Consider the following 20938-nt stretch of genomic DNA (forward strand, 5'->3'; position numbering starts at 1 on the left):
CTGAAGCTGCAGCCAGGTGGTGAGGTATTAAGTCTTGGTTTGCTGACGTGGGGCTTAGCACAAGGGACTCCATTTTGGGCCTGTTGTCTGTCTTTTTATGAATAAACACTGTTTAGAAAGGGAATGTGACGGTTGGCCGAAACACATTTGTCAACACAAGGGCCGTTAACACGAGTACTTTCTTTTTTTTATTTTTATTTATTTATTTTTTTAAAGATTTTATTTATTTATTTATTTGAGAGAGAGAGAATGAGAGAGAGCACATGAGAGTGGGGAGGGTCAGAGGGAGAAGCAGACTCCCTGCCGAGCAGGGAGCCCGATGTGGGACTCGATCCCAGGACTCCAGGATCATGACCTGAGCCGAAGGCAGTCGCTTAACCAACTGAGCCACCCAGGCGCCCCAACACGAGTACTTTCTATTCAGGATAAGCTCACATGGTCTGGAAGGGGAGGAGTAGAGGATAAGAAGGATCAGAGCTGTGCAACTGGACAGACTGGATTTGGGGTAGCCCCATTCTTCCTTTGATCCACCTGGGCAGACCTGGTGGGACAGGTGTTGGGGTTGGGTGAAGGATGATGTTCTTACAGGTGCGAAGAGGCAGGGTGCGGGGGCCTGCTGCGACCTCACGTGGTGTGGTTTGGAGAAAACCTGGATCCTGCCATTCTGGAGGAGGTTGACAGAGAGCTGACCCTCTGTGACTTATGTCTAGTGGTAGGTCATTCCCTTCCTTGATCTTTGAGATTTTCTGTAACACCAGGACTGGGGTGGAGTTTGGTGTTTTTTTCCTCCCTCCCTCCCTCCCTCCCTCCCTCCTTCCTTCCTTCCTCCCTCCTCCCTTCCTCCCTCCCTCCTCCCTTCCTTTCTTCTCTGTTCCCTTTCCTTCCTTTCCCCTCTGAATTTGTGTGTTGTACCCTACTCGTCGTACCCTACAGAAAAATGAAGAAACAATGAATACGAATTCATCTTAAATGTGAAACTATGTAAGACTGTGTCTTGGGCTTCACAAAGCCTCTTCCCACCAAAAACAAAAACAAAAAACATGTTATTGGTTCTGATTTTGAAAGTACTACATGCTCATTATTAAATTTGAGAAAACAAAAAAGTACAAAATTACAAAGAGGAAATTAGAAATCACCAATAACTCTACCATCCAGAAATAGCCACTGTAAGCATCTTAGTTTTTTTTTGTTTTTTTTTTTCCTAGATCAGAAATGAGAAACTGTGGCCTGTGGGCCAGATCTGGGCTGCCACTTGCTTTTGTAAATAAAGTTTTATTGGAACACAGCCGTGTCCATTTTTCTGTGTTGTCTATGGCTGCTTTCACACTCTAATGGCAGAGTTGACTATTTGTGGTGGAGGCTGTCTGGCTTACAAAGCCTAAAAACATTATTATCCAGCTCTTTACAGAAAAACATTTGCCTGCCCCTGGTCTAGACCTTTTCTAATGCAGATGTATACATACTGTTTAAAGTTCAAAAATGGGTTCAGACTGTGTGTTTTGTTTTGAAACAACTTTATTCATGTATGTTCCATGCCAGTACACCACAAATCTGCATCACCTTTTAATTGGCTGCATGATGTCCTATTGCTTGGATATAAAAGGAGCTATTTAACCAATTCTCTATTTTTAGACATTTAGGCCATTTCACATTTTGTTATTTTAAATAATGCTATGGTGAATATCCTCAGCCATAACTTCTTAGCATGCTCTTCAGATCCTTTCCTTAGGGCATATTTTCCTAGAAGTGGCGTAAATTGGACAAAGGCTATTTCAGAATTTCTATAACTTGTCTTTAAAAGCAGAAGCACTTTCTCACGGGTGCATATTCATTCAGCCAGTATTTATTGAGCGCATCCCAGAGCGTCAGTGCTCATGACCGATGGTCAGATGAGAAAAGCTGGTTTGTACAGCATGTTCTGGCCTTTCCTTTCTTGGAAAGCACATTTGTGAATATGTATTTGTAGGGAAAACCTGAGAGAATATATATCAAAATGTGAACAGTGGTCATCTTGGGGTAGTAGGATTCTGAATGACATGTATATATTTTTTCTTGGAATTTTCTAATGTTAAAATAAAAAAGAACATGGATTCTTGGCATCACCTCCCAGAGCAGAAACAAAACCGAGCCATTCATCTGCCATTCTCTGCATTGGTGCTGCTTTTCTTCTAGCACATTCTTCCAGTGATCAGCTGAAAGGATGCCTCCTAACTTCCCATCTGTCCCTTGGAAGCTCCCCATTGATCTCATCCAGCTTAGCTTTCCTCACATCTGCAACCACAAACTGGCCTGAGTTTGTGTCAGGTTTTCTGAAAGAATGTTTCTTCTCTGCATCGTGTGGTCATTTGTCTGTTTCCATTCGTTTGCTTGGCAGGTGGGAACTTCCTCCGTGGTTTACCCTGCCGCCATGTTCGCGCCCCAGGTGTCTGCGCGGGGAGTGCCAGTGGCCGAATTCAACATGGAAACCACCCCTGCCACCAACAGATTCAGGTACAGGGATTACCAAGGTGGGAGATGGAAGGTACGGAGCACGTTTGGATATGTCGTCGAAACGGATCTTACCTACTGTTCTCATTAAAAAAAAAAAAGACACAGAGTTTATGTTTTCTAATTCGGTCTGTAGTTGCTTTGATGGAAGAACAAAATATCCGTTAACTGTAGACCAAGGCAGCTGTATGTTCTTCCAGGGAATTTGCCTTAGGGCTCTTGTTCACATTTTGAAAGTTCTTCTTTGATGAACATTTGGAAAGTTCTTTGATTCGGTAGGCTTGGCTTTCATTTGTATTTTTCAGCGAGAGTTGGTAATGGCATTTAGGTGTAGGTGAGTTGAATACCCAGCACATGGCCGGGGAGATGTCCATGTGGACCTTCATCACCCGCTTTTCTCCCTGGGGCGGCCTGGGTGAGCTCCTCTTTGGTCTCGTTGCCAAATATCTGCCGAATTGCCGGATATCCTCAATAATAGTATTTGGGGCCATGTCGTGGTGCTGATCCTGTCTCCCATATTTGTGTGGAAAGTGGAGACCATCAGACTATGCGTTTTTAGCCTCATTCTGAGTTCTATTTTATCCTCACCTTCATTTTGCTTTCTTTTTTCACCCTGGCTGTTTTGTCTTCCCTTTTAACTTAGTTTATATATTCTTTTTTTTTTTTTTTTTAAGATTTTATTTATTTATTTGACAGAGAGAGAGAGAGACAGTTAGAGAGGGAACACAAGCAGAAGGAGTGGGAGAGGGAGAAGCAGGCTCCTGGCCGAGCAGGGAGCCCGATGCGGGGCTCGATCCCAGGACCCTGGGATCATGACCCGAGCCAAAGGCAGACGCCTAACGACTGAGCCACCCAGGTGCCCCTAGTTTATATATTCTTATCAGTCTGCTTAATTCCTTTCTAGAATAAGGTAGAACATACATAACTCATAAAGAAATACAAATAAATAAAATGTAAAACTTCACTGAAATTTGTTATCATTATGTTAGCCAGTGGTTGTCACCTCAGCTTCTTATTTAAAAATACCACTGGGTGGGGCGCCTGGGTGGCTCAGTCTGTTGAGCGTCTGCCTTCGGCTCAGGTCATGATCCCAGGGTCCTGGGATCAAGTCCCGTGTCAGGCTCCCTGCTCAGCGGGGAGTCTCCTTCTCCCTCTGCCTGCAGCTCCCCCTGCTTGTGCTCTCTCTATCAAATAATAATAAATAAAAAAAAATATATATAAAAATACGACTGGGTACCACCCATGAGATTCTGATGTAACTGGCCTCAGGTGTAGCCTGGGCATCATGATTTCCGTAAACTTCCTAGATGATTCTAACGTGCAGCCAGGATGAGGACCAGCATTCTGAGTCTTCACTGGGATAAAAAAATATGCCACAGACTGTGTGGAAATGCACTTGATGACCCTCTTCTGGTGAGGTGGCTGAATCTAATCTCCTCCCTGTCTTTTTAATCAGTACTGTCTGTGTTCTCGGCCCACTTCTTCATTCGTGTGTAAGTGGCAGCAACTAGGTGACATCCCTTAAAAACTTGCCTTCTATGTAAAACAGATTCTTTGAAAACTGTACAGTAAAAGAAATGAAAAGATCTAAACATGTGGAAGGACACTCATGTCTGTGGACCAGACAGCGCCATATTGTTAAGATGGCGGTACTCCCCAAATTGATTTACAGATACAGCTAGTCTCCATCCAAACTGCAGCTGGCTTCTCGGCAAAAATTGGTGAGGGGATCCTAAAATTCATATGGAAATGCAAGGGGCCCAGAAGAGCCAAAACAAAAAGAAGGATGAAGTTGAAGAACCCACACTTTGCAGTTTCAAAAGTTACTACGAAGTTACAGTTATCGAGATGGCATGGCACTGGCATAAGGATAGACGTATGGATTAGGGGGACAGAACTGAGAGTCTAGAAGTAAGCCCTCAGTGTATGGCCAACCGGTTTTTGGAAAGGGTATGAAGGCAATTCAGGGAAAGAGTAGTCCTTTTAACAAATGGTTCTGGAATGGCTGAATTGCCACCTGCAAAAGAATGAAATTGGACTCCTTCTTCATACCACATTCAAAAATTAACCCAAATGAATCATAGACCTAAATATAAGAGCTAAAGGTATAAAATGCTTAAAAGAATATATAGGAGTAAGTCTTTGTGACCTCAAGTTACTTAAAGCCTCCATGATATGACATCAGAAGCACAAGTAATGTAAGAAAAATGGGTAAATTGGCTTTCAATCAACATTAGAAACCTCTGTGCTTTGGTGGGCCCCATTGATAAAGTAAAAAAGACAACCCATGGGATGGGAGGAAATATTTGCTAGTCTAATATTTGATATGGGACTTGCATCCAGAATATATAAAGAACTCTCACAATTCAATAAGAAAAAGAGAAATCGTCCAATTTAGAAATGGGCCAAATATTTGAATAGACATTTCTCCAAATACATATACATGGTCAATAAGCATATTGAAAATATGCTGAACATTATTAAAATTAGGGAAATGCGAATTAAAACCACCATGATAGGGTCTCCTGGGTGGCTCAGATGGTTAAGCATCTGCCTTCGGCTCAGGTCATGATCCCAGGGTCCTGGGATCGAGTCCCGCGTCGGGCTCCCTGCTAGGCGGGGAGCCTGCTTCTCCCTCTGCCTCTGCCTCTCTCTCTCTCTCTCTCTCTCTCTCTCTCTCTCTCTCTGACTCTCATGAATAAATAAAACATTAAAAAAAAAAAACCACCATGATCTACCTCTTAACAACCACTGGCGTGGCTATAATTTAAAAAAAACAAAACAAAACAACAAGTGTTGGTGAAGAAACTGGACCCCTCATCCGTTGCAGGTGGAAACGTACAAATGGTGCAGCTGCTTTGGAAAACAGTCTGGCAGTTCCTCAAGAGGTTATATGCAGAGCTACTATACGACCCTGTGATTCTCCTAGGTATATAGCCAAGAGAAATGAAAACATCACAAAAACGTGTACATGAACGTTCATAGCAGCATTGTTCGTAATAATCAAAAAGCGGGAACAATCCAGATGTCCTTCATCTGATTAGTGGATAAAGGAAATTTGGTATTTACACAGGGGAGTATCATACATTCAGCCATAAAAAGAATGACGTACTGATCCATTCAACAACATGAATGACCCTTGAAAACATTATACTAAGTGAAAGAAGCCAGACACACAAGACCACAAATCTTATGATTACATTTATTCAACAGAGACTCGAAGTGGATGAGTGGTTGTCTCGGGTTCGGGTGGAGAGGAATAGGGAGTGGCTGTTAATGGGGACAGGTTTCCTTTTGGGGTGATGAAAATGTTCTAAAGTCGATTGTGGTGATGGTTGTGCAATTTTGTGAGTATACTAAAGAAAACATGAAATTATACATTTTAAACAGATTATATGTGAAGGACATCTCAATAAAGCTGTCCTATTAAAAATGAAATTCTTGGGGCGCCTGGGTGGCTCAGTCGTTAAGCGTCTGCCTTCGGCTCGGGTCATGATCCCAGGGTCCTGGGATCGAGCCCCGCATTGGGCTCCCTGCTCCGCGGGAAGCCTGCTTCTCCCTCTCCCACTCCCCCTGCTTGTGTTCCCTCTCTCGCTGTGTCTCTCTCTGTCGAATAAATAAATAAAATCTTTAAAAAAAAAATTAAATTCTCTTCTAACTTACCCCTGAGAAATAGACACGAGGCCTCTAATAGGCATTGTAGCACCTGGACCCAGCATGCATCATTCACAGGAATGTCAGAGCCGGACAACTCAGGCCCCTCGTCTGCTTAAAGAGCATCAGAATCCTCCAAGAGCAGGATGGCAGAAACTTCCTGAAGGAGGGAATGAGCTACATCCCCAGTCCCTTTCTTCTCATGTGGTTTATTTTTAGTCAGATGATCTCCGGCTCACCTCTACTAAGTAGAAAGAATGAAAACATATCATCACGGTAGAAAAGCAACAAAATGCAGATGGGGAAGAAGAAGAAAATCAAAGCAGTGTGCTTCCACAAGCCCAGAGCTGGTCTCTGCCTTTCGTGCCCTGGACTGACCAGCAGCTACTGGGCGTCCATCGTGTGTGTCTTGAAAGGAAATCGAACTTGGTAGTTTTCCTGCAAGTTAAGAAGAACATCCTGGCATATAAGGATATCATTTCGTAAGTTGGGCTTCCTAAAACTACAGACCTGACTCAGCTGCTTCTCCTTCCCAGCCAAAATTGTTCAGCTTCACATCCTGAAAAGCTGCCATGTCTCCTTTCAGACAGACTGGCTACTTGCTCGTTAGAAACTTTGATCAAATTTGACAAGCTACTCATTGACCCAGCACTGACCACAAGAACCACCTTCTGTTGGCTTCTTGGGGGAGCTGAGGCTGTCTGTACCACTAAGTCTGGGAATTTTCCCAGATGAGTGTATCTGACCAGTGAAGACAGTCGTGCTTTTTTATCTAGGAGTCGTCAAAGCTGACATTTAGAAGAGATGCCGGTGATCTTACCCTTCTTGACTTTTCAAACGGGAACCAGGCCCAGAGCAATTGAGCGTTCGAACACACGGTCTAACAAGGGAAGAATTTTCTCTTATATCTCATGCATGATAGATTTGGGTTGAATTTTATGCTAGGTCGGGGCTCAGCAAACTGCTTCCTGTAGGCCAAATTCACCCAGCGTCTGTATTTGTAAATAAAGTTTTATTGGAACTCAGCCACGGCCATGTGTTTCTGTATTGTCCACGGCTGCTTTTGCACCTACAACAACACAACTGAGTCATTGCAACAGACACCGTCTGGCCTGCAAAGCCTAAAATATGTTCTCTGGTTCTTTACAGAAAAAAGTTGGCCAACAGCTGCTCTAGGTTAACGAGAGAAATGAAAACTGGGATAATACGTCCTTTTAACCTAATTTCCTTTTACCTAAACAGGGAGCAGGATGCTGCCTACACTTTAAACTTGGCTCTCACAGGACATCTGAGACCTTGCTCAAGTTGTTTAGATTCCTTGCCCCAATTCTAATTTAGAGACGAAGTCACAGAATTTGCCTCCCACTGAAATGTATTAATATTTTCAAGGTGTTAATTAGTTCCGGTTTTGTTTTTGTCATTTTCCCTATCCCCGATGGTTGTCTCCGATGAGTTCTGCCAAGCCATTACGGTTAGAGTAGACCCTAGGTATTTTCCGATTGGGCTTCAAGGTTTTGACTGTTATTCAACCCCCGAGGTCCTCGGCACATGAGGGTCTGTGCATTTGCTGAGACAGAAATGGGATTTGTGCTCGCCTGAGAGATGGTGTGAAGGGCCTTCCAACACGTTGGGCCTCCTGTGTCCCCCTGACTACCATCTTTGAAATTTTCTAAACTTTGGAATTCAGCTGAAGTCCACAGATATCTGCTAAGTACCTACTAGGTACTAGGTACTAAGTACACTGTTCTAGGTGCTCAGGATAGGACATATCGGTAAACCAAAAAATCTGCCATGTGAAGATGACATTCTAGTGGTGGAGGCAAACAGTAAACAGGAAGCATAATAAACGTGCAAATGGTATAGCAGGCAAGAAGGGGGGCAGCAGGCTGTGGCAAAAAGCAAAGGTAGAGCTGAAGGGGAGTGGACGGGTTGCAGGATTCAGCTGGGTAGTCAGGGCAAGCCTCACTGAGATGTCTGAGCAGGCTTGCAGGAGGGGACGGAGTTAGCTAAGGAAATTGTCTGGCTAAGGGCGTTCCAGACACTGAACTGCCTGGAGTGGAGGCTGCAAGCCATGCACGCCTGGGAGGTGGGAGGGACAGCACTGGAGGTCAGTGTGGCCAGAGTGGAGGGGTGGGGGGGACGTCCCAGAAGAGGCGGTCAGTAAGGTTGGGAGGTAACACGTTTCTGCAGGGGAAGAAGTGCCCCCAAGAAAGCCAACTGTCAATGGAGTTTATAAATCGAAGGAGTTCTTAGCTAGAAATGGTTTTATAGATTGCTTTAATTATGTATTTGCTCATCAAGAGTGTAGAGTTTACTTTTAGGTTTTTTTTTTAAGATTTTATTTATTTATTAGAGACAGAGATAGTGAGAGAGAGAGCACGAGCAGGGGGAGAGGCAGAGGGAGAAGCAGGCTTCCTGCTGAGCAGGGAGCCGACATGGGGCCCGATCCCAGGACCCCGGGATCATGACCTGAGCTGAAGGCAGACGCTTAACCGACTGAGCCACTCAGGCGCCCCAAGAGTTTACTTTTAATTTACAGATGACTGCAGTTGGTAGGAAGTCCGATGCCCGGGTGAGCTGTCATGGGTGGGTAGTAAGGGCCCTATTCTTGGCTCATGCAGCTGGGCTCTTGGTTAGTCTGTTCATCAAAAAGTCATGTAAAGTCAGAATAATTTTAAAAGGACACATAGATGCCTTAGCAAAATATACTTAAAGATACTTAAAAATATTTAATTTTATTTATTTAAAATATGTTTGTTTATAGCAAAACTGTGCATTCATTTATTTTGTTTTGCTTTGTTTGATAGAGCTGAAGGCCTTTTCTGTAAGTCGGGACCTGCTGATTCTGCTCCTCATCCTCCCAGTGTTCCCTAGATGCCCCTTAAGATAAAGATCACCCCAGCCCTTATTTTGTAAAACAAAACAGATAGCCAAAAAAAAAAAAAAAAAAAAATCAGATCCCACAGCGCTAGTCTAGACTTCCTGAGTCAGAATTTCCAGGGCGTGAGGAGGACTGTTTGTATATTTGACAAGTGGCCCAGGTGACTCTTATTATCTGGGAGTCTGGGAAAACACTGGATTACGACCTCTGGTTGGATATTTTTCTACTTTTTTTTTCTTTTTTAAAGTGCAACAAGAACTTATGAAAAGAAATTTGTGAAGCAACCCTCCCCCTAGTCTTTCCCACCTATACTAATTTATTTATTTTTAAAAGATTTTATTTATTTGTCAGAGAAAGAGAGGGAGCAAACACGAGTGGGGGAGTGGGAGAGGGAGAAGCAGGCTCCCCGCTGAGCAGGGGGCCCGATGCGGGGCTCGATCCCAGGACCCGGGATCATGACCTGAGCCAAAGGCAGATGCTTAACCAACTGAGCCACCCAGGCGTCCCCCACCTACACTAATTTAATAGAATTATTTTTAGTGACCTCCCATGTCTTTCCAAAGCATACATCACATTTTCCTAGGAGCAACCGTCTTTTAACCACTGTATTTTGAAGGTTTATTGCATAATTTTTTTCTCAAATTAGATAATCACATTAACCAATACCAGTGGCATGAACAGATTCCGGAGCAAACCCAGTGGTCCCGGTCCCCCTGCTGCTGGGGGGCGGGGGGGCGGCGTGTGTGTGTTGGGGGGGTGCAGGGTGCTACAACATGAGTCTTCAAGCACTTTTCTTCACGTACCTCTTTTAAACTTGACATCTAAAATTTTGTATCAGGGGCGCCTGGGTGGCTCAGGCAGTTACGCGTCTGCCTTCAGCTCAGGTCATGATCCCAGGGTCCTGGGATCGAGTCCCGCATCGAGCTCCCTGCTTAGCGGGGAGCCTGCTTCTCCCTCCCCCTCTACCTGCTACTCTGTCCACTTGTGCTCTGTCAAAAAACAAAACAAAACAAAACTTAAAGTAAAATTCTGTATCAAAGTAGTTGAAAAAGATTTGATTCCAAGTGTATTGGAAATAAAATACTGTCATTTTAGGATAAAACCGCCATTATCATGGTTTTAAATATATCCAGTGTGAATGTTGCCTCCACTCAACACCCACCATTATGTATTTACAAAGTAGATACACAAGTCCTTTTTAACAACCTTCACTGTTTGCCTCCTTGAACTCGTATTTCCATTCTACTTTCATCACAGAAATTTATATTCATGTAATATATTTTTATGCTTAAAAATCTTTTGTTGACTCCCTTATTATATTTCTGCAGCAAAATGTGGTATGAACCATTTGTTTTCAATTTCTTGAAAACTTAAAAAATGCCTCCATATTAAACTATCACTAACAATAATTTGTGGTATTGCTGTTGAAAGCAACAAGTAAATGATACATTTTGGCTAATAATTCCATAAAAGTGAAATCTTACTGGAAATGCAGCCCTTCATAGATGCACAGGACATGAATTTTTCGGATTAGCTCCTGTGTCCCTGGCTGAGTGTTGGAAGGAAACCCGAGTTCACGCTGTGCTAGCCCAGTCCACCTGCAGTCACCAGAAACTAACCTGTAGTCAGATCAGCTTTACTGGCTCTCTGCAAATGTGGGAGGAACATGGCGCGTGTCCCCAAACAAAGGAAAAGGTACAGTTATTATAGGATTTGGAGGGAGGATGGAGTTTAGGTGAAATTTAAGTGAAGCTGTTTTTGGTAGACTGAGCAGCAAGCAGGGCTGTGTGGGAGTCAAGTGCAGTCTGGCTGGAAATGTGGACGCAGGGTTCCGTTTCCCTGGAGACCACAAACTGAAGGTAAACAGGTAATGCTGTTCAGACACCCCTGTGCGGAGCCCGGTCCCAGGGTTAGAAAGCAAGGTTGCTGCACAGTGGCAAAGTGACTTGGGTCCCGCAAGCACATTTATCCTTTACCGCTGTAATTTCCAACGGCAGTTTCTGACAGCTTATGATTTTAGAGTACAGAATTCCTTGGTGAGTAAAAAAGCAGTCGTCAAAGAAGGGAGTTGTTCTGATAGTTTGTGCATCGTCCTGGGAAAGAAATATTGTTTCCTATTTGCAGTTGGCTTCATCTGCGTCTCTTATTCTACCTAATGTGAAGGGGGGCGGGCCAGATTGTTACTGCCAAGCTAAATTTCACCTTTCCAATGTCAATTGTAATTCTTAGCTTTTGCTTTTTAAAGACGTAGGTCCTGAGAATGTGAGCCACATAATTGCCCAGGAATGAAAGGAATTTCATTATGTCATCGCCACTCAGATTTTGGACCTCTTTCCAAGTTATATGCTAAAATACACACTGTAATTCTGCATCGCATTTAGCGATGTGTTTGTTGACAGTCCTATCAGACCAGGCCCTCTTTTGGTTTTATGGAAAGCAGGAACGAAATGGCCCTTCATTGCCTAAGGATGCCTTGTCACCCAATCTCTAGAAACCATTTATTGGCTGAGATCTACACCAACATTTCAAATGTCCCTTTATCTGGCCCCTTGGACGTTTTCACACTCTGGGATAAGGCATCATGGTAAGATTTGGGTGGGGGAGGGCACCAGCTTGCTCTTGCAAAGTGGGAGAAGGATGGATGTAGAAAGGAATTCTCAAAAGTCACTTTTTTAGGAAGGAGAACATGTGCAAGCTGAGGCTATGGGAATTCCCGGAAGGTTCTCTGTGACGGGCTGTAATTTTTTAGAAGTCTGCAAGGGGCTGTAACTGTGCATGTGAGGAGCTTTCTGGTGGCAGGAGGAGTGGAGATGTCACCTGGTTGGGGATGTCCGTTAGCTGCACTCTATCCTGACAGAAGAGTATTTGAGGTCTCAGGCATTTATGATCTGTGTTGTGTCAAGAATAAGCAATATGGGGGTGCCTGGGTGGCTCAGTCGGTTAAGCATCTGCCTTCGGCTCAGGTCATGATCCCGGGGTCCTGAGATCGAGCCCCGCATCGGGCTCCCTGCTCAGCGGGGACCCTGCTTCTCCCTCTGCCTGCCACTCCCCCAGTTTGGGCTCTCTCACTGTCTCTGTCAAATAAATAAATAAAATCTTTTAAAAAAAGGATGAACAGTATGAATATTGAATTACCTTGAGCATGTGCTTTTTCATTTTTAACTGTGCTCAACGGGCTTTCTTCTGAATACACTAGAAAATCCTGCTTTTCCAGGATCCTCTGAATCCTGCATTCAGAGATGGGCGGGTTTTTTTTCTTCCTGTTGTATTTTTCCTTGAAGGAAGCAGGAATGAATTTTTCTTCTTTCTCCCTCCTCTTTGCTCTTTTTGCTTGTTTTCTACTTTCTGACTATACGTCAGAGTTAGTCATAAGGTCCAACAGCTGGCTTGAGAGTCCTGTTCACTCAGCTACAATGTTCATGGTCTGTGTGGTACATGAGGTTATTTTTCTCGTGTCCTTAGTGCATGAGAATGCTGGGGTTTTTAAAAAAATTATTTATTTACTTATTTGACAGAGACACAGCGAGAGAGGGAACACAAGCAGGGGGAGTGGGAGAGGGAGAAGCAAGCTTCCCGCCAAGCAGGGAGCCCGATGCGGGGCTTGATCCCAGGACCCTGGGACCATGACCTGAGCCGAAGGCAGATGCTTAACGACTGAGCCACCCAGGCGCACCCTGAGAATGGTGTTTTAATTAGTATACAGACTTCGTAAAACTCAACACCTTCAGTTATGAGGTTGGCTATACAATCACAAAATGTACTTTGCAATTATGTCTCCCCTATCCCTTAAATAAAATTTAGCACCTAAATTCCAGGCAGTTGCTTTCCCAAAATTCCCTTGATCACTGGGATCAACCCATAATGAAATGTCTACATCTAGAGTTATCAGAAACTAGATGAAAAAAGGGAGAACAAAGCTCATAATACTGTATTTGTGAGAATTGGGATTTTGCTTTGGATGTAACTAAGAAATGTGTGACTTGCTGAAGTAGCCCTTTTGTGTTTCTGACTCTGCTTATTTGTCCTATTTCAGGTTTCATTTCCAGGGGCCATGTGGTACCACTCTTCCTGAAGCCCTTGCTCCTCATGAAACTGAAAATGTTTCTTAGTCGCCCTGGGGAAAGAAGAAATTGTAGTATGTCTAAGTACCAGGCCACAAACAGAGGAGAACCAATCATGGGGACGGTGAGCTAAATACTGGAAAATCTAAAAATACCCTCTGATTCCCTGGCTGGAATCCCACCTGATGATAAATGATGGGGGCCTAGAAACAACAATAGCAAATATTCTTACAAGAAGTCAGAGAACAGTCAAAGTTAATGCATCTTATTTTGTGTGGACTTAAACATAAGATATCTTTTATGTGTTTGGTTGGTTACTGGAAAGGGAAAATTTTATAATTAGATTATCTTTTAAAAAAGTAATTATCCTGATTGAATTGTTGCGATCTGGACACACAGAGAAGTAGAGGGGTAAAACCTTGGTATTTCTGATTTTTGCCAAGTTTTGATGGAAAACAAAATCACTGTCTACAGTAGGTCATTTATTGTATAAAGATCTTACCCCAAGAGATGTCTTTGTTGGGGGCTTTTCCTGTTCAGTGCTTACCATGTTTGGCTGCCTTGCCTCGCAGTGTGTGGGATAGCTTACAACAAGAACTCATGCAAGGAAGGAAGGGAAAAGTATCATCAAGATAGAAAATCAGGATGAGTAAAATAAATGATGCAAATATATGGACTCCAAGGATAAACACAGCTGCCTAAAATTGACCACTGGCCTCCTTAGCAGCCAAAGAGGAAAGGGAGATGTGATGGCTGACTATTTATCGATATCACAAACACAGAAGCATTACGGTCCCTGCGGGGGCCCCACCAAGCTTTCCCAGACACTGAATTCTGAAGTCTGTGGTTTTTTTTTTTTTTCCCCACGAACTTTAAAAAATTACCCTCATATTACCTTGGAATCAAGTAGTAAGAAGAGCTCTCTGCTCAAGCCTCACTACTGAATGCAGCCCCCAGGGCCCTAGGAATGCCTGCTCTGTGGTCTGACTGGGAGCAGTGGCCTTTAGGAAAGAGCGTAGGGAGGTCATATATGTGCAGGTCCCTTGGATCAGATCAGCTCCCTGGGTGATTACACCTCTGGGCCACATTACCTCAGCCCCTTACAAAATTACATTTAATGCTACACCCTGGGCTTTTGTAGAAGCAGGCAAGACGCAGTCACATAAAGCTTGGTCATAACTTTTAATAAATCCCAAAGGTTCTTTGCAGGAGCAAGAGGGATGTTCATAACTTACAAGGAGTAGGGCTCCTGAGGGCTCGATTCACACTTTGCGTGAGTGGGTCAAGGCATGTACACAGAGGGGGCCTCTTATAATGCAATTTTTCTACCTGAAATACCATCATTCACTGTTAATAGGTTTGTTGGGCTTCTCAAAGTTAAATCCATACATTTTCTTAGTGTTAGCAATGATGAAAGTCAGCACACTGTGTGAGCGAGTCTGATTGTGTTTTTAATCTGTAATTTCCATCTGACCAAGGCCCCGATATTTCATAACTGTTCTTTGTAACTCCTCTCATCCTGGGCCTTTGGTACCAGCAGCTTTTTTTTTTGGTTGGTTTTCGTGTTTTGCCATTTTTGTTCGTGTTTTGGTTTCGTTAGAGAGGATGAAAAATTTGAAAATGCAAACTATATGTGATATTTAATTCAATTTAGTATTTACTGAATGTCTACCCTATGATAGACATTAGAAATAAAATGATCAGTAAGATATGGACCTTACCCTCAAGGAGGTCACAGAATGGTTGGGACAACTGTCATGTGAACTATTTTACAGATTGGAAACTACAGTAAAGAAATCTGTGCAAGTTGCAGAGGAGGATGCAATTAGAGATGGGCGGAGTGGGGATGGGTTTAACGTTAAGGTGCTTGGAAGCCTTTAGGAGGAAGTAGGGGGCAGTTTTTGAAATATAAATAGTTCCACATGGAGGAGTATCAGCAGAGGAAACAGCATGTACAAATGCATAGCAAATGGGCAACAGCTTGGTTTGTTCAGTGATGAGTCATTTTGTGTTGTATAATGGATGGGAGAAGATAAACACAGAGATCAGGAAGGGCCGTGGATGCCAAGAAATGAAACCTACCTGGGGTTTGGAGGGATAGAAGCAGCGCTAGGGTTGCATTCACTAAGTAATGGTGAAGTCATTCTTTCACAGATTCAGGGTTTGCGCTGGACCAGCCACTGTTCAAGTTCCTGGGGTTAGAGCAGGGCAGCAGGCCAGGACCCTGTTCTCACAGAGCTTACATCCTAATGCAGTAGTCAGATAAGCTGTTAGGGAGTGGTGTCGGTGATGAACGGAGGCGTGGACAGTGCAGGAGCAGGTGGTGAGGGAACCTGGGAAACGGTGGCTGAGGCAGCCAAGCACACGTTTGGTGCTGAGCACTGATTTAAGCCTGCATCTGTCAACTTGTTCCTGTCAGTGCCAGAAGGACTGAAAGGCATCACGTCCTGTTGCCATGGCACAGTTCTTCCCTTCGAAGGAAATGCCACTTCTTTGGGGTGCGGGGATGAAGGGGGCCCAGTCCGCAAATACTGAATAATTGGATCCAATGTGAAAATTAATAAAGGGAAGTCTCACTAAAACGGAGTCGGGAGGTTCGGCAGGGGGAGGTCTCACGCTCTACCGCTTGTCCTCACCTGCAAATCCAACAGGAAGAGACGGTGGCTGGTAGGTGAATACCGCTTTATTACCAGACCTGGTAGGTGGATAGGGCCTTATTACCCCAGCGGGGGGAAGAAGGGCTTTCCTCCTCCCCCGCCCCCCGCAACAGCCCAGCCAATGAGAAGCCACCCTATTTCTAATCCCCAGTTTACTCCAATGGACTTTTATGACAGCCTCCCCCAGCTTCCCGGCTCCTCGATAAAAGAGAATCCGCTCCTTAGTTTGGGGGACTTGCCGATGGTTTTGCCAACAGCTTGCTTACCCGGCAACTCTGCGATTCCTGAGTAAACCCGTTTTTTTGCTGGTAAAATAACTGGCAGTTTTATTTTTTAAGGTTAACTGGACCAAGTGGGTCGCGGTGCTAGGTAGGGCCACCGGGGCTTGTGGTCCCAGGTTTCTGGGCCCCTGGACGGCACAGCCCGTGACAGCGGGACTGGGGGGGGGGGCCCAGGCAACCCTGCTGTCAGCTTCCCAGCGGAGCTCTTACGAGGCTCTCCCCTCCTAGAAGCAAGCCCCATCCCGATCTGCTCTCACTGCGGGAGCTCCGGCCGCTTATTCGGGACGGGGAGAAATGCACGTGGCGTCCCAGGCGGGGAAACCTCCCACAGGGGAAAAGGAAGCACCCGCCATCCCGCCCCAACGCTCGGCTCCCCTTAGGCCACGCCCTCCCCCGCTCTGCGCATGCGCCTCCGCCGTCGCACCGCCGTCTCCGCATCTGCACCTGCAGGGGGCGACGCAAGTGGCGTCGCTTGCTCTCCACGTCACGCTGCGCTTGCGCGTTGTTTCGGGGTCAGAGGCCAGACGGTCGGGCGCCGCGCGGGTCATGGTGCAGCTTCGGCCGCGCGCGTCCCGCATCCCGGAGTCGGCGATGGTGGACGAGGGCCAGCCCGCCTCCGAGGAGGAGGAGGAGGCGGCGGAGCACAGCCTGTTGCTCGGGCAGCCCAGCAGCGGCGCGGCCGCGGAGCCGCTGGAGGAAGAAGACGGGGAAGGGGACGACGAGTTGGACGACGAGGCCCCGGAGGAGCTGACTTTCGCCAGCGCGCAGGCGGAGGCACGAGAAGAGGAGCGGCGGGTTCGGGAGTCGGTGCGCAGGTTCGGAGCCCGCCGCCGGCCGGGAGAGCCGCCCCTTCCCGTCCCGCGCGTGTCGCCCCTTACTAACTTGTCCTCTTTCAGGGACAAAACGCTCCTGAAGGAGAAGAGGAAGCGACGGGAGGAGCTGTTCATCGAACAAAAGGTTAGAGGGTAGGGAGGCGTCTCCCCTTAAAACCCCGGGCCGGGGTGGAGTTCCCCTGTGGTGCCACAGCTGGGAGCCTGGGGCGGGGGGAGGTCGCTAATACGCCTTCTGACAACAGCGAAAACGAAGGCGCTCGAGCTCTTTGCTGTGCAGCGATTGAGAACGGGAGTGGGAAGAGTCGTGAATTCGAGATTCGGAGGGTTCATCCCACTTGGGACAGCTCACCATGACAGCCTAGTCATTTAGTCTCGCGGAGGCAGTTTCTTTATCCGAAATTGGGTTGCTGTGAGAATTACGAGAGGTACTTTGTAAACCGAGGGCTGTACTGCAGAGAGTATGATTGCTTTGCTGTAACGCCTGGCAGATGGGCCACAGAGGACGGACTCCGGGTGGACGGGACTTAATTGCGCTCAGCGTAGAACTGCCTTTCGGGTTGGGATACAGTGGGCAGCCTTCCCAGTCTTCACCAAGTGCTTCCAGAGAATGTGGAACAGTTTCTGAGTTTCGTGGGCCCCGTCTTCCCACAGCTTAGAGGTCGTGGGGGCAGGGCTCAGCCTAATTCACTCGTCTAGATTTTAGTAAAGCTGTCCTTAAGATCAGAAACTTCAGAAGCAAGTCGGGGCATACGGTCATGCACCTCACTGCTGATTAATTCTTAAATGTCTTTAAGAAAAGAAAACTCCTTCCAGATAACATTCTAGAGAAGTTAACTACAGCTGGACAGACTAAGTAAGTAGTGGATCTTTGTTACATACACCAGTCTATGAATTACGTACCGGCCCACACATTTATTTGAGTCCACATAATAGAAGTAATAAATTAAAAAGCTACGCAGTAGGTATCTGAATTTGGTGGGAAAGGTGGAGGGAATTAACTCCACTTTTCAGTCTTTTACCACTTTCTGTTCATTCCTATAGCTAACTTCAGCTTCTGGGCTGATTCCAGGGTATCAGTCAACAGATGCTTGTGCTCCTGTCCTTATACTAAGGGAGGGTAGATGGTGGTGAGTAAAAGGGAGTCTTGAAACTTAGCATTTAGTGGAGTAGCAGACATGTCCACAGGCTCCTGAAGCTCCTCTTGTCCCATACTTGCCTTGGCTGCTCCCGCTTCATTTAGCAGCTTTGCCCTCTGTTGATGGTTAAAGGCAAATGTTGTCGTCCTCTTCCCCATCTATCCCGTGAAATCAAACTAATAAATTTAGACTTCTAAATATTGGGTAATTTCTTTATGCCCCCCTTGCTTCTCCTAAATGCTTTTTTTTAAAATTAAGATTTATTTGTCAGAGAAGGAGCACAAGCAGGGGGAGTAGCAGGCAGAGGGAGAAGCAGGCTCCCCGCTGAGCAGGGAGGCAGATGCGGGGCTCGATCCCAGGACCCCGGGATCATGACCTGAGCCGAAGGCAGACGCTTAACCGACTGAGCCACCGAGCCGTCTCTCCTAAATGCTTTAAGTTCAGAAGTTTAGTCCTGTATTTTTTACCTAGGCTGCTGATTCTTAAATTTTCAGTAAAAGAACTTTTCCAAAGTTAAAATCCTGAATATATTATACATTCAGATGCATTTGGTGGCATATTCCCCCTTCCCTCTTTAGAAACCAAGCTCAAATGTCACCTCTTCCTTCTCTTACTACCCCCCATCCCATCATCACTTTCTCCTTTGTATAGCTTTTCTGTCAAGTGCTTCTGTATGGGAATCTTGTTGTATTTTATCAGATTAATTTGTCTCTCCATCCTTTTTGTGCCTGAACTGCTGAGTTGATCCCTTATGATTTCTCTAAATAAAAGGATGCCGTCCTACCACCTTTCACTTCGTATTTTGAATACTGTTATGTAATTCACTTTTTTCTTAAGTCTTTCACTTCAGCTCTTAACTACAGCAATCTGTTATTGAAGCTTGCTAATACGCTTTCACAACTTTCTGAGAAGATACTCCATCCTAGTTATATACTAGTTTGGGAACTGGTAGCAGTTCCCAACTTTTGCTTTCCAAAGTTGGGACTTTTGCTTTCCAAAACTGATCCTGAGTAAAAACTGAGGTGGGTGGTAATGAAAGGGGGTATCTTATTTATAAAGCCCGATGAAATTGTGTAGTAAGTGGAGTAATCTTTGCTATCTGCCATACTAATCAGTATTTTTATTGTTCTTCCTTAGCATAAAGAAATCATCAGGAAAGCTGAAAGAAGGTATGATCTCTTCTGATTTAAATAACTTCTCGTGTTAAGTGTCAAGTGCATTTGCAGATATTTGCAGCCAAATGTTACTGGCCCTGAGAGAGTGTAGCTTGGACCTGTTCTCTATTTCTTACAAATAAAAATTGCATCGAAATTGGTATGAGTGCATGTTTAAAGTGAACTCCAGTAAATGTTTCTGCTTTATTTCTACATAAATTACTAAATTGAAATAAAATTTTTTTAGCTACTTTGCAGAAGAAAAAGGAAGAATATGAAAAAGGAAGTGTTTCTAAGAATGTTAAAGAAAAGGTACAAAAAGTACAGTCTGTCGGGTAAGAGTCTTCTTTTTTTTCCACGTAGAATGTAAAGGTGACCGGAGGGAGTTAAAGTATTGGCTTATGTGGAGAAAGATGTTAATTAGTAGTGGTTTCAGATTAGATCCTCTGTGGGAAAACCAATTCTGATATTTACATAAGAACATTTGCATGCTTAAAACATAAATGTTAATCGATTTCTAGTAAAATAGCCCTGTGATTTAGTTTTATTCATCATCTGTGCATATACAAATTTAGGATTTTGGTTTTTTCACTTTTTGAAGTAAGAAAAATGCTTTTTATTTTCAAAGTAAACACGTTATCAGACTTGCTCATTTTGACCTTTTGTGTTGGTCACCAGCCAGAATAAAAGCTACTTGGCGCTAAGGCTAAAAGATCAAGATCTGAGAGATGCAAGGCAGGAAGCCGCGAAGGCTTTTATACAGAATTCTTTGTATGGTCCAGGAACCAACAGAACTACTGGTAAGTTCTTTACAGACTGTTCTCTCACTTTTTATTGCAAATTAAAGAAATGATAAATAATTCTCTTTTCTAGTAAATAAGTTCCTGTCTCTTGAAAATAAGAGATTACCAGTGAAAAAGGCTGCAGCTCAGTTTCTGAATAATGCTTGGGGTAAGATCCAGTTTATTCTCTTGGTTTTTTATGTATCGAAAAATGTTCTTTTTTAAGGAGACAGTAAATACTTAATCATGAAGCATCAATGTTTTGCTTATAATAGCTTCTACATTAGTATGTTAAAGTTGCTTCTGAAAAACAGATTAGCGTGATATGTACGTTCATCTATACAATCTGACTTAATAAACTTAATTTTAGGTATTCATAGAATCTTGAAAACTTTTGAATTATTTCTTGGGAATTTTATATCTAATACTCTTACTGCACAAAATTTTCTATTTTAGGAACCCAGAAAAAACAAAATGCAAAGAGGTTTAAAAGACGGTGGATGGTCAGAAAGATGAAAACTTCTAAGAAGTAAAGCTAAATGAAGAATGAGAACTTGTATGTACTTGTATGTATAGTACTTATGTGGTTTACAGGGTTAGTTTTTCTGAAAATCTAATAAATCATTTATAAATGGTTTTGTGAAGGGTCATTGCAAAAATCCTAGATCTTTTGGGGGAAGCCCCCCCCCATTTCATCCTTCTGGAGTACAATGGTGCCTTGTCGTCTTTGAGGACTACGTAGAAGAAAACGCAATTTAAAAGGAATTGTTTTTCTTTTTACGAGCCTTTATGCATTTAATTGAAAGCGCGTCTCCCACCTGGCGGTGCTGGGTGCTGGGTGCGCCGTAGGAGTGGCCGGGGGGAGGGGGGTGCGTGGAGAGGAGAAACAGACACCTAGGGGTTTTCAGCCGCAGCTCTCAGATGCCTTCATCTTGCAGATGTTTTGGTGCTTTGGTGAGAGTTTGTTTCATAGAATACAGACTAGGAAAGAAGTAACTGAGAGAGTGCAACA

General features: G+C 44.4%; 2 protein-coding genes across 7 annotated transcripts in view; both read left to right on the plus strand.

The window, feature by feature from the left end:
• SIRT5 (sirtuin 5) overlaps nucleotides 1–13594 on the plus strand; it is a 33865-nt gene extending 20271 nt beyond the window's left edge. For 5 of the 6 annotated variants that reach the window (XM_034985701.1, XM_034985705.1, XM_034985700.1 and 2 more), the window contains 3 exons: nucleotides 589–712; nucleotides 2375–2490; nucleotides 13056–13594. In XM_034985701.1, the coding sequence (XP_034841592.1) occupies nucleotides 589–712; nucleotides 2375–2490; nucleotides 13056–13131 (316 nt within the window). In that variant the 3' untranslated portion in view covers nucleotides 13132–13594. Of the gene's footprint in view, nucleotides 1–588; nucleotides 713–2374; nucleotides 2491–6360; nucleotides 7167–13055 lie in introns of those variants that run through there. The other variant, XM_034985702.1, reaches the window with a different exon arrangement.
• A 2920-nt stretch (nucleotides 13595–16514) lies between these two features.
• Nucleotides 16515–20562, plus strand: NOL7 (nucleolar protein 7). The gene is made up of 8 exons (XM_034985698.1): nucleotides 16515–16836; nucleotides 16918–16978; nucleotides 17649–17707; nucleotides 19128–19159; nucleotides 19392–19479; nucleotides 19823–19944; nucleotides 20018–20095; nucleotides 20383–20562. Exons 1-8 carry the CDS (start codon nucleotides 16568–16570, stop codon nucleotides 20457–20459), a joined length of 786 nt encoding a protein of 261 aa, XP_034841589.1. The 5' UTR covers nucleotides 16515–16567; the 3' UTR covers nucleotides 20460–20562.
• Nucleotides 20563–20938: the final 376 nt, after the last annotated feature.

The sequence above is a fragment of the Mirounga leonina genome, unplaced genomic scaffold (genome assembly GCF_011800145.1).
Source record: "Mirounga leonina isolate KUSES-001 unplaced genomic scaffold, KU_Mleo_1.0 Mir_366, whole genome shotgun sequence".
Lineage (NCBI taxonomy): Eukaryota > Metazoa > Chordata > Mammalia > Carnivora > Phocidae > Mirounga > Mirounga leonina.

What these genes read in the sequence shown, in the direction of transcription:
- NOL7 (XM_034985698.1), top strand. Translation starts at nt 16,568, where the DNA reads ATGGTGCAGCTTCGGCCGCGCGCGTCCCGCATCCCGGAGTCGGCGATG. An exon ending in GTTCGGGAGTCGGTGCGCAG is followed by an intron (nt 16,837 to 16,917) that starts GTTCGGAGCCCG and finishes GTCCTCTTTCAG; the next exon opens with GGACAAAACGCTCCTGAAGG. An exon ending in AGGAACCAACAGAACTACTG is followed by an intron (nt 19,945 to 20,017) that starts GTAAGTTCTTTA and finishes TCTCTTTTCTAG; the next exon opens with TAAATAAGTTCCTGTCTCTT.